Source organism: Serinus canaria, chromosome 26, assembly GCF_022539315.1.
Source record: "Serinus canaria isolate serCan28SL12 chromosome 26, serCan2020, whole genome shotgun sequence".
Lineage (NCBI taxonomy): Eukaryota > Metazoa > Chordata > Aves > Passeriformes > Fringillidae > Serinus > Serinus canaria.
In genome coordinates this window covers 289,452-307,598 of record NC_066339.1, presented here as the reverse complement: position 1 = coordinate 307,598, position 18,147 = coordinate 289,452, and the positions used below count along the sequence as shown (strand labels likewise).

At 42.7% G+C, this 18,147-nt stretch overlaps 1 protein-coding gene across 6 annotated transcripts in view; it reads right to left on the bottom strand.

Moving 5' to 3' along the window:
- The window catches only part of CEPT1 (choline/ethanolamine phosphotransferase 1), a 31,854-nt gene that overhangs the window by 11,409 nt on the left and 2,298 nt on the right, over window positions 1–18,147 (bottom strand). For 4 of the 6 annotated variants that reach the window (XM_009097348.4, XM_018922287.3, XM_018922291.3 and 1 more), the window contains exons 3-4: window positions 15,058–15,205; window positions 13,862–14,003 (exon numbers count right to left, since the gene is read on the bottom strand). In XM_009097348.4, coding sequence (XP_009095596.1) covers window positions 13,862–14,003; window positions 15,058–15,205 — 290 coding nt within the window. Of the gene's footprint in view, window positions 1–6,183; window positions 6,269–13,861; window positions 14,004–15,057; window positions 15,206–18,147 lie in introns of all 6 variants that reach the window. The other 2 variants (XM_018922293.2, XM_050985248.1) reach the window with 2 other exon arrangements.

Below are 18,147 nucleotides of genomic sequence, written 5' to 3'. Positions count from 1 at the left end.
CAGAAATCTTATCCACGATAAAGTAAAGTCATGTATGGAAACCGAAGTTATTCTGCCAGACAAACCTTTGCACAAGACTGAGAGCCCAACAAATACACGGGGAGCAGTGCCTGGACTGAGGTTAGGGAAACAGTTTTATCTTTACACAGCCATGGCACAACCTTTACTCCCCTGCCGAGGGCTCTGCCCTTCCAACTCAAACAGAAACAGCATCAGGCAGCCAAGGATATTTGTTAAAAACTTGCCCCTGACTTACAGTAAGAATCTCCCTACTGTAGAACAAATATGAGTCTTAGCTTCAGTTCTACCTTAATATTCTGTATTTTTAATACCAAATGGCTCCTTAAAACAGAAGACAAAAGCATTGAGACCTACTGAAGAGAAACTAAACACCAAACTATCCCCTAAAGAAAGCATAAATTCTTAATCCCAAGGAGGAAAACGGCCTGGGAACATCCCATGCTCATTAAAACCACTGTCAGATCACTTAAAATTATAGGCTTGACATTAGTAAAGCGCATGCCTGATGTTGGAATTATTCAGTGAATTTTTTTTTGCAGGATGTCAAGGTGCCTCTGGACACATATCTAAGAATCCAGACATCCACAGGCAGCTCCTCAAAGCTGGACCACAGAAGGCAACAACATCTGGAAGCACAAAGTGTGAAAGGGGCACATTGTTCCTCTCTGGATTTAACTTGAATTCAAGATAACTGTGCAACCACAGCATGAACCAGATACATCTATGATGCTGCTACATGGAGCAGTCATCCCAAGTTCCTTAAAATCCGACCACTTTCTTCCCCCAAAAACACCTGCTCAGCCCCACTTTCTCTCCTGTGCCAGCACCATCTCCTGCCATCAGTAGGGTCAGAAGATTGGCTTGGCTAAAACTGTCCAACCAAAAAAGAAGAAATTCCTGTCCCAATTCCCGGCCCATCAGCTTTCCTGGTGGTTTTTTTGTGACCTCAGGAATGCTGGGAGCCCTGAGGAGATGGCAGGGAAGGTCTGCTCAGCCCCTGGAAGCCAAACAACCCAACACTGAGCCAGTGGGACTTGGCAGCTCCAGAGAAGGGAGGGAAAAAATGGGAATGACAGAAAAGTGGATTGCTATTAGCCTTCATAAAAGTCCTAAAGAGCCCCTAAAATGAAAAAGAAGTGAAAGAATGCCATTATAAACCAAAGCAACAATGGTTTTGTCAAGACAGATGTGAGCAAAGCAATATCCACACTGCCTGGAAAACATTAACACATGAGGTGATCCAGAGGACATTCTTACACCTAAATGATTAACTTCAATTTATGCACTGTATACAGGTAAAATGAGCTAGCAATCAAAAAAATCCATAAATTGCCTAGGTCACCAGAGTGCTTTTAAACTCTGGTAGAGCTGGGAAGTACCCAATAAATGGGAAGGCAAAAGCAGGGCTGCAGGAAAGCACTTGCTCCACTTGGAGGGATGTTGGAATCCAGGGCACAGGGAATATTTCTCTGCCTGTACTGAATGTCCTGATCCTCAGAACACTGCTTTTAACCTTTGTCCATGAAGAAAGCTTCTAACACTTTGGGATGAACTGGAATCTATGAGTGTGTGGAATAGATAGTATACTTTATCAAAGGGTGAAAAACTTAGAGTTTTAGGTTTTTAGTATGGAGGTAGATAGGAGACAAGACAGAGGATTTTGGGCATTGTATGATCTCTTTCTTGTTCTTCATCTACTCCATTTTTTTACAGTGTTGGGAACACAGAGTGACTGGTTAAAAAGAACCCCAATGCAGATGTTGCATAGACAGAAAAATAATTAGTTATTGGTAGAAAGGTAGAAATAAAGTACATTCTAAGAGTTAATTGGAGAAAATAGCCTTAAAAGACCTTGAATCTGTGTGTCGTGTGACTTTTGGTGCCTTCTCTTTGTATGCTAAGTCTGAGATGTAGACGACATGCAGAACTTCTGATAAGAGAAAAATAAACAACAACCTGAAGACCAAAAAACCAAGAATTCCATCTGTGTCTCAATTCCTAGCACAGAACTTTTTAAGAGTCTCCCCATCAGGGAGGTTTCTACAGAAGGAGACTGACCAATGCTTTTCTTTTTGAGGGAAAATACATCCAACTTGCTTTAGTGGATGGGGAATTTATTCACAAAGCAGGGTGACAATGTTCCTGCTTAGGTACGACATCATTAGTACTGTATTTTATTCTACATCAAGTTCCATTGCATATTCAAGTGACTCTCCCATGGTAAACATTAGAGAAAAGACAATTTTGGAGCAATGGATCCTGTATCAAATAGCAAAAAATTAAGGGGAAAAAAAGCAGAAAATAGGGAAAGGCCTTTGTTCCTGCAGACTGCCTCATTTAATTACTATAATCACATTTAATTACATATAAGCAGGTACCACACACAGAGCTGTAAGAAAGCAAAACCATTTCAAAGCAAGAAGGGAATCGGCCACTTCAAAGATTCTATTTTCAACTTGTGTTTGTATTTATTTACTCATTTCAATACTACAGTGGAAATCCTCAGAAAAAACTAATGGGAAGAGCAAGCAGCATGAATTCTGCAAGAGGTTCTTAAAGCCTCTGAACTGGGATATTTTTATTATGTGGGTTATTTTCAGGCATCACTGGAGCCACACTTCCCCCCAACCTGACAGCTTTGCTGCCTGATGCTTCCTGACAACTGAGTCATGTCAGCACTGTCCAGACACTGACACTGTGCACATTGTATGGAAGATCATTAAGCCCCATGAAGTGAAGAAAATGAAACATGCCCCTTTCCCAAGACATTCCCACACTACAACAGATGGACGGAAAGTTATTGTCCAAGTTCAGAAGACTCAAAGAATCAAGTTCCAAAATTCTCTTCTTCAAATAAACCAGGGGCTTTTTTATCTTCTATAAAATAAACAGAAGACCCCGTATTGAGCTTTAAGATCAGCAGGAACATCCAGGCAAAGAACAAGAACAAAGAGCTGATGCTGACAACAGAGTAAAGAGCCCAGACTCAATATCTAACAAACTAAAATGCCCAGACAGAACATCCAGTGGCAAGGCTGGGGAGAACACTCACAATAATGCTTAGAAGTACTGATTCTGCAGCAAAGTGATGTTAGGGAAGAATAATAACCAGCAGCACTGTAGAAGGCAGGAACAGGGTCAGGCAATGTCAGCACTGCACTGGGGGTAACCACAGCCTGAAAACCAGAACACCCAAGGATTTAATTCAAATGAAGTCAGAGAAGCATAGAAGTCGTGAGTTCCATTTCAGCCCTCACTCCCTATCTGCCTAAGTTCACAAGACAGGAGAATTCCTGCAGTTTCCAGGGGCAGCTGCAATTCCTGTGGTGACACTGCCATCCATGGATTCTCCTGCACACACTGCAGTGTTTTCCTCTATTGATCCTCCTTTCCCTGTTGTGACAAATTGAAATGCCGATTATTTGCCTGTCTTCAAACCTGTACAGTCTTCCCACATAGGAGAAGATCCAGAGAACCCCACCATGGTTTGAGTTAGAAGGAACCTCAAAACTCATCCCATTCTACCCCCTGCCATGGCAGGGACACCTTCCACCATCCCAGGGTGCTCCAAGCCCTGTCCAACCTGGCCTTGGACACTGCCACGATGGGGCAGCCACAACCTCTCTGGGCAACCTGGGCCAGGGCCTCACCACCCTCACAGGGAGGAATTCCTTCCTACTATCCCATCTATCCCTGCTCTCTGGCAGTTTGAAGCCTTTCTGCCTTGACCTGGCACTCCACCCCTTGTCCAAAGTCCCTTTCCAGCTCTTCAGGCACAAGAAGAGGCTCAAAGGTCTCCCTGGATTCTATCCTTTTACAGGTTGAACATCCCCAGCTCCCCAGTTCTTTCCTCATTGGAGGTTTCCATCCCTCTGTGGCCAAATATTGTCAGGAACATTACTATTTTAACATTTTGTTTTCTATAAAATGCTGAGTGGTCTCCAGATTGAATCATCCTCAAGACCTTTATTTGCAATTCCTCTATATCGTTGTGCTAAACTGTATTAAAACAGCCCCATTCTGGTCTTTGAAAAATCACCAAGGCAAAATGTTCCAAACCAACTGACCGAAAAATCTGTTCTGCCTGACATCTGACTGTGTAAATAAGTCAGTGATGCTTGGTGTGTCTGAGTAAACCACTTGGAAGCACCAGCATCTTTAGTCATGAGTTAAGACTAAAACTAAAGATGCCAGAAGGCATCTGAAATTACTCATGCAAGAATTTAAAAAGATTTAAAAGTCTGTCCTGTAACTCAGTGCCTAAAACTGGGTTAAAATAAGTGTGTGAGGAGACCTGTCACAGGCAACACCTGGGGTTCTGTCTCAGGAGCCAGTGACAGAAGCCTGAGGGACAGGAAAAGGGGAAAGTGCTTTCCCAGTTCCAGAGGGCGGGTACAGATGAGACACTCGGAAGAAGTTCCTCCTTGCGCAGGTGGTGAGGCTCTGGCCAGGTTGCCCAGAGAAGCTGTGGCTGCCCTTGGATCCCTGGGAGTGTCCAAGGCCAGGCTGGACATTGGGGCTTGGAGCAGCCTGGGATAGTGGAAGGTGTCCCTGCCCATGGCAGGGGGTGGGATGGGATGAGGTTTAAGGACCCTCTAAACCAAACCATCCTGGGAATCTGTGAAAATGCCCTGCCCAGCCCATCCCCTCACACCCTACTCCCCAGCTGGCTGTAAAACCAGTATCACCAGTATCTCCTGGAATGACGAAAGCCTCCTTTGCTGGGGGGCTGCAGATGGACATCTTTGGCAGCTCCAGGTCCTCTGCACCTGCCCTTCCTCTCTCTTCCACCCCATGATAAATTGTCCAACTCCAGTTCAAACAATTTCCTTTCATCACTCAATATGAGTTATTTCCACCCCACAACCATCACACTAGGGAATGATTTCAGACCTCTGAGTATTTCAGAACTATGTGATTTCATAATTTTTTGCACCCTAAGTGACTCCTTGGTCAGTTGATATTACAGGCTAAATCTCAATTTAAGCTCTTCCTTCCTTTGCATTACTGCTTGCTAAATTACCATTTCCTGACACTATTTCCAGCCTTTCATAGATTATGAACAAAGTATTTTAAAAATTAAGTCACTGATGTCACCTGACTCCCTTTAGAGCCACCCAGTTCCCAAGGTCAGTTGGAGACACATCAGGATTTACCAGACTGATGATGGTGCTGCATCTAAAGCAGAGCCAGTAATTAATCTTCCTAAATAACCTCCCGAAAGCAGAGATTTGTCTGAACTACTACATGAAAAAACAAAAGAACTATTAGAAAATAATTAGCATGAACACAGGTTTAACAAAGGCTATGCAAACCAACCACCAAAAAAATAACCTCACTTTCGTTTAACATCTGATGCAGTACTAAGAAAAAGATGAAAAAGCTATTCTTATATCCTCATATATTTCAAGAAAAAGTCCAGGCTAAAAATTCATCAACAATAATCATAATCTATTATATATTTCAAGGAATCCAATTCATTCACTTTTAATGATAACATTTTATTGGGAGGGGATCTCACCCACACACAATGTATTAGTGCAAAAAAAAAAAAAAAAAAAAAAAAAACCAAAGAGGTGAAATAAGGAAGAGAAAGTCTTTTTTAAGGCTAGCAAACTAGAGGGGAGAGGAACTTATTTAGCACAGACATAAGGAAAAGCATTTTACAAGCTGGAAAGGAAGTTACTTCTTCATGAAGCTATAAGCACAGGGATCAAGCTGCACAGCTTAAACCAGAAATTTTTAACCAGACTTTTTAAGTTATTACACAAGACACAATTCCCTGAAAGAGCCAAGAAATTCTCTTTTTTTTGGTGGAAAGGTATTGAAACAGCAGCAACAAAAGAAGATTTTTTAAAAAGTAGTTCCAACGACATTATTGTACACCCACACTTGGAGCTGCTTCCACAGCCCTGCTTGGCTTTTAGGTGAAGCCAAAACTGTGATAAAAATAAAAGTTTGATTTAAACTTTTGTTGAACAGGCAGGTTTTGCTTTGGTTTCAGATAAAATGAGATGCTTTCAAAAAATTTGCTTCCAGTTAAATCAAATTTTTCCTACTCATTCAAATATTTTTCCTCCTTGTGTGAAACATGAACACACTGTAGAAGCTGCTTTGCACAGAGCAGTGCATGACAAAGGTACTGCCCAGCAAAGGCTTTACCGTGTAATTCCAGAACGAGGGCCCCAGTGTGCCCGTGAGGAGCTGGATGGCCACTGTGCAGAGCATGGACTCTGTTACATCAAATCTACATGTGAGGGAGAGAAACAGTTCAGAGCACTGTCCTGAGCACTCCTCTGAAGGGGAACTATTAAACATCTTCAGTCAGGCTAAAGGACAAAATCCAGGGTCGGGATGATTCAAAGGGAAATTCAGGGTAGGGATTAACAACCACAAAACCCAGGAGTATTAATGAATTAACAAAACCATTCTAATCTACATAGTATTTTACACATTTAAATCTTCATTCAGAATTTCTGCAATTTACAGTTTTACTGTATCACTCCAACACATGAGGAAAAACAATCAATCATTCTACGTGTGCATGAGGGAATAAATGAAATTCCTTGCTCGGAATTGCAAGGAATTCCGAGCAAGGTGAATGGTGAAAAAAACCCATAACCAAGCACAAACCAGGACTCTCATCTCCTGACCTCATGCTTGTGTCTGCAAACAACACTGAATATACGAATTCTTTAGCTGAAGATGCTCCTGCCTGTTTCAGTGGAGCAGAAATGCCAGACTGTATTTCAGTTTGACACCTCGAGGGAAAGGAAGAAGTTTCACCTCCCTCCTCATGCAGCTTCTTGGCAAATAATGTTCCAAGAAGTGAGCTCTGGACCCCTGCTCAGGGGTAATCACACTCCACTCTGTATCTATTTATTTCTCACCCCTGACAGAAAAGGATGAAAAAATATGCTGGAGCCAACAGAGCCACAGAAACCACCCTTTCTTCTAATACAGAGTCATAAATCTGCATTTTACCATAACAAAAAGATTTTTAAATGGGATCAAATTAAAAAAAAATCAAACCATCTAGTTTAAAAAGGAAATAACTCAGCAGCAGCAGGGTCAGCCAGAACACAGCTCCTGTTTATGGCTGTGCTTATCACAGTGTGCTGGAACAGACACCCACCATGCCAAAGGATTTCAAATGGGCAGCACAGAAAGGTCATTGTGGCCCCACTGCAGGACTCAGGTGCAGTGATGATATGCAGAAACCAGGCCTGAGGAGAAGGGCCACTGAAGTTCAGCCTGATAAGCATTTTCAGTTTAATTATCACAGTACATAACACAGTAAATAGCTGGGAGAGATAATAGTTGGTATTTTAGGAAATACAGGAAGAGAAAGCCCAATGCCCAAACCCCACAACTACTTTGGTGCTTCACAACAGCTGCAGATTCTATTAATTTTTTCCTATGTTATTTTAGGTGATATTTGTATTTCAGACATGGATCCATCTTCTAAACATCATCTGGGAAGTTTAAGAAGGGGCATTGACCTTGGCATGTGCTTCACTCCATAGAGATAATGGCACTGTCAATCCCTGTGCCTGCTCTGCTGGGAACCCTATCAGGCTCCTGAGTCTGGAGCCAATTAACACACAGCGGATTAGTGCTGCATCCAGAATATTCCCTTGTCAGTGCTAATTTATTGAGTGTATTCCACGGGCAATTCTTAAAAGGCCCTGTTTGACTAAACAAATCATTAGACAACTCAAGAGCCACCACTGGCTCAGGGTTCAGAGACAGCTGCAGTCAGTCCTTTCCTTGTGCTAACAGGGAACCCAAACTGAATTCAAATGGAGAAATGCCTTGAGAAAATGATCCAACAACAACAGGAAGCAGACAGTTACACTGGAGATGGCCCTGAAATCAAGTCAATCACTAGCAACCCAGCTGATCTAACACAGCTTTTTAAGGCTGTGTGGAACTACGGTGGAAGTTTATGCACCACCCTCCTCTTCCTCTCCCAACACACAAAACTCCATGAAAAAGTCCCAGATCACAACAGACGAGATAAACACTCCTGCCTCAACAGAAAACAGAAGTTATGGGGCTGGAAAACTTACAGGGATCCATCGACCAGTTAATGCTCTGGTCTGGAAAATGATGATTCTTCCATCTGTCTTGTCCATATCTACTGAGCGTGCAAGTGGGATTACTAAGGCTGAGCAATGAACTGGGAATCTGAGCAGGAGACAAAGGACTGTTTTCTTAGGGGAACCACAGCAGCAAGAAAAGAATGTTCAACATCAGAACACAAGAGAAATAAAGGCTGAGTCACATGCCAGAAGTGCAAATGCTTCATTATAAAGTTATTAGAGTTTTATCCTAACTCATTGCAATCCAGCAGTTTCACTTGGATGCCATGAAATACAATAGTGTGAATAAAGCAAACTGTACAGAAAAAATGAGAACATGAATTAGAATTATTTTCAGCACCAGGAAATCCATGTTAAGGGGAAAATAATATTAAAAATTAAGGGGAAAATAATTAAAAATAAGCTCCCTTCCTTGTTATTACACACATCCAGTATGTAAATTTTTCCTTCTGCTGCTCACAGAGGTACATAAAAGTTGCACAGGCCAGGCAATAGTAATATCCTTGTTATGCTGCAGTTCATTATTTCACAGAGCAGTGAGAACTCCAAGGATTTATCAGAACAATCAGGAGCAGCATCTCCACACATGACCAATGGGATTGTGGCTGAAAATGCTGTTGAAGGACTTGGGAAAGGAAGAAGAGGAAGATGTGGAAACCACCCCCCACCTTTTCTGTGAGCCCTCATTAGCTGCACAGGTTTCTGTGACACTGCCAGTGTGACTGAGGGAACAGGAGGTGCAGGTTACCAGCACCAAACTTCACACCCACCACAAAGACACTTCAACGGATCCTGCTTGCAAGTATAGAGAGTCCAACACCTCCTGACATCAACAGAGGCTCTACTTAGACTCTCCTCTGTAAATAACCTGGGTGTAGAAGTTCTCCAAGAAGTGTTGGAAAGTTTTAAGCTCTACAACCATGGTAATGACTGCCTTATCTCAGAGTGGAGATGCTGAGGCTGCTCCCAGGAGAAAGAACTCAATGTGCTAAAGTCTGACTTGGAATGTTTCCTACCCTGTATTTCAGTATTTGGTGTGTGCTGTCTATGCAAGATAGAACATCAACTCCTCCTCTGCTGAGGCTGAAGAGGAAGGTTGGCTTAGCTTTCTGAAATCTCCCATTTCCTCACCTCTCCTTTGGACCTTAGTGGCAGCAGTGGTGATAGGGCTCAGGTGTACCAACCCATTATCCCACAGGCTCTTGGGCCTGGACAGCTACTCCAGAGCCACTGAACAGGAATGTTTCCCCAAATTCTCTAACTCTCACCAAGAAAGGCTGTTTTGTTCAGCAGTCTGAATTATTTTGCTTTCTCTGGGGATTATTATTCAAACAGCAGTGTAACCATATAACTTTAAGTTATATGAAAGGTGGTAAAAACTGATTCTTCCTCTCATATTTAGAATATTCCTTTGTGAAACCTCCTTGGAAACTCATTTTCATCTCATTGTGTCTATATTTACACACATATATACACAGCTATAATTCCTTAAGTTAAGGTACTTTCCTTAAAAAAGGTTGTAATAAACCAAAAAATACAGTAACTTGTAGGAGAAATGCTGGAGATCATGGTACAGCCCTTATGTCTCTGGATGGACCCTTGAGTGTTCAGTGCCCACTGGGTTTTTTCAATATGATTCAGCACCTCCAGCACTTCCGTCATGAACAAATGCACCAGGACTTGAACTGAGCAGTTTGTGTCTCCTTCTCTCAAGAGAACACCCAGGTTGGACAAGGGGGAATGGCTTCCCACTGCCAAAGGGCAGGATTAGATAGGATATTGAGAAGAAAATCTTCCCTGTGAGGGTGGTGAGATCCTGACACAGGTTGCCCAGAGAAGTTGTGGCTGCCCCATCTCTGGAAGAGTCCAAAGCCAGGCTGGACAGGGCTCAGAGCAACCTTGGATAGTGGAAGGTGTCCCTGCCCATGGCAGGGGTTGGAACTGGATGAGTTTAATGTCCCTTCCCAGTCAAACCAATTCCATGGTTCTGTGATTCTGAGCTGTGCTGCCGAATCTAGCTCTGACAGGGATAATAGCCCCTGCATGTGGGACAGCCCCTGCAGTCAGGCTGTGCTCTGACCTTGAGCAGCTGGAACATCCTGAGCCTGCACACACTTGCTTCTCCTCCACACTTCCTGCAGGGACCAGGACCACTACTGAATCCAAATGGGATAACCCTGGATTGGGAAAGAACCAGGTGATCACACCTGGTCTCCAGATAACATCAGGAAAATCCTTTCAGGATCTGTACTCCCTAATGATCTGTTTTCCACAGCATGTTCCTGAAGCACCTCACATCTGCTTCCACAAGGACACATGGAAGTCCATCGCAGCTTGACCGTTTAACTTAACTTTTGGGATATGCAGGAAAAAATTCTCAGTTTCCAAAGCAGAGGTGCCCCAGTGATGGCAAAGCTGCCCCAATACATGACTCGGCTCATCCTGTGCTGCAGCACAGTAAATCCACAGCCCAGACAAACCAGTTTCTGGGCTGGAAACCAGGTCAGGAGAACAAAGTCATTATTTGGGCTGCTTCAATACTAAGTCTCTCTGCCATTCAAAATCACCTTTCTCTTTTTCAAATATGCTGAGTATTCCTGTTTTTCCATAAGATCATTCCCAGATCAGGTGTTTTAAGTAAATCTTCTGCACTTAACTCTATTCTTGCTGTTCCCTGCTTCCTTTGCACTGCTGATATTGTTACAGTGACTTTCCTGGAGCCTGCCTCACTTGCCTTGAGACACTTCCTGCTTCCTGCTGGGGACTTTTTAAGCAATACTGACCTCTAGCTATTTGAGCTGTTCAATCAACACCAATTGCTTTTTGAAGAGTGGTGGTTGCCAGGATCATAATTAATGGAATTATGTGATCAACTGAGGATGGAGACAGATCATAGAACTTTATTGACTCAACTGATTATTCTAAATCCTAGAGCAACACAAGAACATCCCCACAGCTGTCAGGCAGAAGACAAAGAACCTACACAGCTGATGGATTCAGTAATTGGGCCCAACTGAACAAAGTTTTTCGCCTCCACCTGTAGAATCTGTAGGAATCTCGCAGAATGGATCCCATTTCCTCCTCCCTCAGGGGAACTGATCCTGCCCTGCAATCTGACATGCTCTGCTCAGCTTCAGGGACTTGCCAAAGGTTGGTGCAGTGACACTAAAGAGAATCATGGAATTGTTAAGGTTGGAAAACCTCTCCAGGATCAATAAGCCCAGTGTGACTGATCCCCATGTTGTCACCAGCCCCAAGCACCACATCCAGTTGTTCCTCAGGCAGGGATGGGGACTCCAGACCTTCCTGGGCAGCCCCTTCTAATGCCTGACCACCCCTCCCTAGGAAGAAATTCCTCCTGATGTCCAACCTGACCCTTCCCTGGTGCAGCTTGAGGTCATTTCCTCCTCATCCTGTCCTTTCTTCCCTGGGAGTAGAGCCTGACCCTGTCCAGGCTGCCCCCTCCTGTCAGGAGTTGTGCAGAGCCAGAAGGTTCCCCCTGAGCCTCCTTTTCTTCAGGCTGAGCCCCTTTCCCAGCTCCCTCAGCTGCTCCTGGAGCAGCAGTCCCTTCCCCATACACAAACCACACACTGTTCCATAAGCACACACCTTGTTTGACACACTAATTTCCCTGGTTTTTTTAAGATGGACTTTTCCAGCAAGACAGGCTGATTCTATAACTCAACAGTTTAGGCCTGTGTGGAAGGAGGGAAATACAATCTCTTCCTTTAGCACCCTCTGCTCTTCTCCAAGCCATTTCATTATCAAGCTCTCGCCGTACTGGAATACAATTTCTTGGACATATCACAAATAAAGTAAGTGATAACCAGCTGTCTACTCTTTCCTGCTGCTTTGGAATTCAGGCAAGTCAAAACCTGTCACATTCCCTAAAACATCACTACCACACCCTCTCTCTGAGAGTCATGACATGGGATACAAACAGGAAAAAGCTCCTGTGCACAAGGATCTTTGGCTCCTTTCAGCAGCTGTCTCTGATCCCACTTATTCAGGATTAAGGATACCTAAGTGTTTGCACTGCAGTGAATCTGAAAGGGTTGATAAAATACCTTTTTTTCAGTTTTAGATTAGTGAAACAAAAGCTTCATTAAAAAAGTGTCAAACAGTGAGAATCTGTTAACTGAATAAATACTCTCATGGTTTATGCATTAAAATGATCATCAGCTTATGCCAGTCTATTAACCTTGTGACAGAGGGCAAAAGAAGGAACAAATATGTTTACTACACAGTGCTGTATTATCTAAATTAATGATACACACATCTAGGTGCTTATTGCCTTATCTGAATTAGCTACATATTCATGGTCATTACATTCTTATATTATTATAAGGCCAGGCAGAAAAATCAAATTTGCTGAAAAATGCCTCCAAAATAGAGACTCTTCACAAAGGAATGTCCCAGTCAACACCAGCACTGACCCAAACACTTCTCTGCAGCACAGCAGCAGTTTGGGGAGGTTGATACTTCTATCTGTAAAGTCAAACACATGTCAAGGTCAGGCTTTTGTGTTCTTTGATCAATATCCAGAAATCTTTCATTATCAGGGCCCTGTAAAGTTTGAAGGGAGCTAAAAGCATTCAGACTTTTGGTACAGCATGAAAGTGAGACTCCTAAAACAGGAAACTATTTGAGCCACATGTCTTATTTTAGAGACTTAAGCACCAGAATGGGATAGTTTCAGTCAATATGCTTTAGTGTAGCCAGAGTTGGAACAGAAGCCTAGATATTCTTCTTTTCTTCCTCTAATAGACATTTAGAACTGATCCAACATCTTAAAATTTTGAGCAGAAACATAGAAGTTTCTCAAGAGCATCTGCATTATTGAAACAGTATCCTGCCAATAAAAGCTGTCATATACAAGAGACTCACATTTGTACTGTTTTAGCCTGTAGACTAGCAATTACAGACCATAAATAACAGTCTATTAGATATCTGTATGTAGTTGTTCTAGAATTGTTTCAAAATCCCACAAACTAAGGGAAAACTTCAGTTTCCAGATTAAAAAAAAAAAAAAAATTTAAAAAAAAAAAAATCTCCAGTACATTTATTTGAAATGTGTTTGGTTACTCTGTGAATGCAAACACAGAATAAATTCTCCCCATAGAATACATTTATTTCCTCATTAAGGTTAGAGAATCCCAGAGCTCACCAAGCCCTTGTACTGCACCTCCCACCCAGCCTCATCCAGCAGGAAACAGGATTTCTGCTCTTGACCTTCTTGGCACTGCAATTTTGGTTCCATTTATTGACAGAACCATGATCTGCACTAACCAAAAGGGATTCTGAACTTTGAATTGGAGGCACAAGGGCAATTAATACAGTACACTTTAAGAGTTATGGTTAATATTAAAATAACTGTACATCACCATCAAGCAGTATCAAGACAGAGTTTAATGAATGCTAAAGCCAGACTGCCACCATCTGACCAAAGCATTCGTCTTAGGATAAAAGAGCAGGTACTTTCCATTACTTATTTAGCTTTATATCACAACAAAAGCTCTAATTAACTAACAGGCCAAAACTGTATTTTTACCACTCCTAACACAAGCTAAGGGACATTCACTATTAATTACAGATCCAACACCTGCCAGAAGCTCTAACGGTGTCACTATGGATAAAAACAATTTTCTACTGCTCTGAGGAGCTGCACTATGGCCACACAAGGTGCAATTCAGGAGATTAGGGTGCCTTTCCCTTTCTCTCAGCCAGGTACTTACATGCCAAAGCGCAGCGTCCCCGAGACGTACGTCTGCCAGTGCGCGCAGTAAAACATGAACGTCCCAGCAAAACAACAAAAGAACATCCAGTCAGGGTTGGTGCCCAGTTGCACAGCAATACAAGTTCCCAAAACCACAAAGACTGCAGGAGAAAATCAGTCACAGAGTGAAAAGGGTGGATGTGTGTAAGCATCCTCACCAGAAGCAAAGCTAACAGGGTCCCAAGGAGGGACAGCGGGAAGGTTATCCTGGCATGGTTATTTCACGGACATAAGAGATTAACGCTTCCACTTAAAAATATACAGGCTGCACCACACAGATTTCAATCCATATCAGCTATTAGAAGTCATCAATGTTAAGGGCTTCTAAGTCTCCTATATTTTTATTCCCTCTGATGCCTAATGTCATTAAGAGACTTGAGTAATCTCTGCAGCTGCAGCAAGTTTTGGGGCTTTCTCCTGCATTTGCCAGACATCTTTCCCTGTCTTCTGAATTTTTCTGATGGCATTAAGAAAACCAAAGGTCTGGATACATTCAGGATGAGTAACATATCTAAGCTTTCCCCTCCAACCTTTCCATATACAACTCTGATAAAGAATTCACAAAATTTAACGCCTAAGACCTTTAGAATTTAAGGAACCCAAAACACCTGATCAGGAGTTGGACTCAATCTTGTGGGACCCTTCCAACTCAAGATATTCTATGATTTTACAATTTTTTTGCAAAGAGGTTAAACTTCAGGCTGGCTCAATGAACTTCACCTACCCAGGAAATTACCTAAACAATTCTAATCTTAAACTCTGACTTGTAGAGTCCCACTGCTTAGGCTTAGACCTGTCTTGGTATCACTCTCTATCAAGTCAATATGAAATAATATAGCAGAGTATTATGGCAATTTCTTACAGAAAATATTTTAGAATCAAGAGTCTGCTAAAGCATCATATAGAAGTGCTGGCTCAGGTTGAATTAGTCACATGCTTAGTTTTGTTTTCAATGTAATACAAGAGAAGACATTCAGCTGATCCAGAGCACTGTTCTATGGAAAGAAAGGTTACTTTCTTGGTTGAAATTGATACATTCAACACTATCAGTTGTCCTTTCTTCAGTAAAGAAGCTTTTTTTTTTGTATTGCAGATTTGATCCCTGAAAAAGAGTAATTTATTCCTCCTACTTCAGTTAAAAAAAGAAAGCAATACCTGTGGACAACGAATCACAGCCATGATCAAAAAGCTCTCCTAACGGAGTGCTGCTATTTGTCCTTCTTGCTTGTTTTCCATCTATAGCATCCAGGGACTGGTAGATGAAAAGGCCACAAGCACAAGCAATGTATGCCCAGGGAGGTGCCTAAGAGAGAAAGGCAATCACAATAAGGTTTAAAATAGATAAAATTCTCCTTAAAAAAGAGAAAGCCTGCAGCTGTTCCACAGCCTGACAAAATAGTGTTCCATTTGCACGTATGTCCTCCTCACCCAGGGCCCTTTCAGCAGCTGGTCCTTGCAAGGACAGACAGAATGGGTTGTTACATGTGGAATGTAAATAAACCAGTGACAAATTAATAGCTACAGCCCCTGCTCTAAAGTAGGAAGCTGCACTGTACAGCTGGAAAAATTGTAATACTATATTTGCAAAGCAGTGCACAACAAAGTCCTCATTAAATACATGCAAGTTGTCGCTGTGATTTCAGAAACTTGGGAACTTTTAGCCCCCAACTTTGTCACAAACATTTCACCAGTGTTCATCTTCACCAGTCCACCACCAGTTAAAAGCTGTGTCACTGCCAGTGCCCAGACTTTGAGTCCAAGAACATTTCTGGAGCTCTGCAGCACAGCCCCTCCACCACCAAGTGTCCCCTCCAGTACAAGGCACCAGCAGCTTTGCCAAATCTATTCTAAGAATCCTTAATGGTCACATCCATGAAAATTATTTCTACTCTGACAGAAACACAAACAATGTCAAAGCCCTGCTGGAGCAAAGATTAAAATCCAGGCTTTTTTATGCTTTCTGAAGCATAAGCCATTAAGAACACAAAAGCCAAGGAGTTGCCATTACTCCACCTCCATTTACACATCCATAAATCAAATAGTATTGGCTATTTTGCAATCTTCACATTTGACACATTTTACAAAAGTGAGCATTTACGAGCAGCTTTATTTTACAGACCACACCAAGAAAAACCAAATACAGCTTAATCAAGCTGACCTGCCTCTCATAAAGCCCTGAAGTCCAGCTGGTTTTGGCCAGCACAACCATGACTAATTTGTAGTACATCAACATATATTTCCTTCTACAATTTGCACTGCTCCTGCTATTTACCAAAACAGTTTGTTCTGCCCCAAAAGCTGCCGCTGTGATCTGCTTTCAATACTGTCTGTACAAACAGCACAAGGTGAGAAAGGGGAAACGTGTCACCCAAGAGCAGAGCACCACATTTAGCCAAGGTTCTGATGCCACACTACTCCATCTCATTTTTATCCCTCATGTACAGATTTTATCTGCCACAGTCAAATTAAACTGCATCACCCTGAAGGTTTCTCTATAAACTTAAAAATCAATCTGCTGGGGCTCTCCTTTCTTAAAATCTCCTTTCATGAGCAGTGTAGGTGTTTCCACTTAGACCTATTTATACCTAAGTAAGATTTCACAGCTCTCTCCTTATCCAGGTAATTTTTTTTTTTTTAAACTCAGGTACCATTCCACCAGTAAGCATTTTCCAGCTGGGTCCGCCCAGCTAAGCAGGAAGTATTTGCATCTCCTTTACCCTCTGGCTGCAGGAGGCCCTGAGTGACAACTCTGCCCTGGCTGCACCTTTCAGCAACACGAAGGGAGGAGTCACTCTTGAAAAAAAGCAGAACTAAGACTGAGCTACAGGGAGGAAAAAATTTACATCAGAAATCAAAAGTGGTTTGGGGGTAGGAGGAGAAATTCTGCTCCTGGAGTTTCAGAGCCCATTTTCTTCTCCACACAGCTCCTTGACACTTAAAAAGCATCTCTCTGGTCATGCTGTGCCATGTGGCAAATCAGATCAGGCCAAAAGCTGCCTCAGCACTAAGTTATTTTTCAGTTCAAGTGAGGAAAAAAAATCTCATTCACCTCACACAAAGTACTTCTCAAACTGTTAAACACCAAACAGTGCTTCCATACAGGAGTCTTCAGCTAACACTGAATTTCTGGTGCTCTGAGTGCAGCTTCCTGGGCACTTCAGAAGTTTGGTTACCAACCAAGATACAACTGTTCTCCAAATTCTAAATTCTCCTCTGGTTTAGCGATCCAAACCAGCTCTGGATTCCTGAGAGCTGAAGTATGTCTATCAGACCAGATTTCAGAGTCTGAGCCCCCACGTAACCCTGCTCAGAAGTAACACAAGTTAAACCAACGTACACCACAATGCCGCAGCCTAGAACAGGAAGGAGCTGCTTAAAGTATTCCCTGCTCAAATTGAATAGTCACTGTTTATTTTACACCTGCCAGATTCCACAGATTATTGTGAAACAATCTATTTAAACAGATTTCTGGAAGAGGCAAACATCCCTTTCCGATGTCATACACGGAGCAGAGATGCAGTGCTGACTGTGCCAATCTACGTGGAATTTTGGAGACTGGTGGGGAACAAACTGTGTCCTGCTGGATTCCCAACCTCAGCTGGGAGACTTGGTTAGGAAGGAGTTCAGATGTTTTAAAAGCTGTAACTCTTGAGACATTCCCAGCCATGTGGTGTGCAACACATTTCTATACCAAATAACTCCCTTTCTCAGTACACACACATAAAAGCAGCTTTTAAGATTCAAGTGAGAACTCTTCCAGTGCACAAAAATTAGTCTTAAAGTGCCTTATGAGGTAACTGGTGATAGAGAGAAGTTGAAATGCCTCAAAAAGACTTTTGTACCCCTGAAATCAGATTAAAACAGTTCTGCTCAAGGCAGGTGAGGAGCTTTTAGAGCATTCAGAACAAAGAATAAAACCACTGACTTTTATCTGGCCTTCTCACAGCACAGCCACAGCTCAGGAACACAACTCCACCACGCTGTGACAAAGTCCTGACTGAGCTGCCAGGACACAGAACCTGTGGGGCCCAGGAAGGTGTCCCTGTGGCTCACTAAGCTGGATTTGGTCACACCAGCTTCGATATCTTAAGTGGCACTACTCTAGAGCTCAGCCTTGGCTCTGGTGCAGCCCCAGCTCTGGTCTAACCCACCCAGCTCGTGCAGCAACTCTGATCCCAGAGCCGAGGGGGAGTTGCCCTGCTCTGGTCACAGAAAGTAAACAGGTACCAACTCCTCCTGCCACGC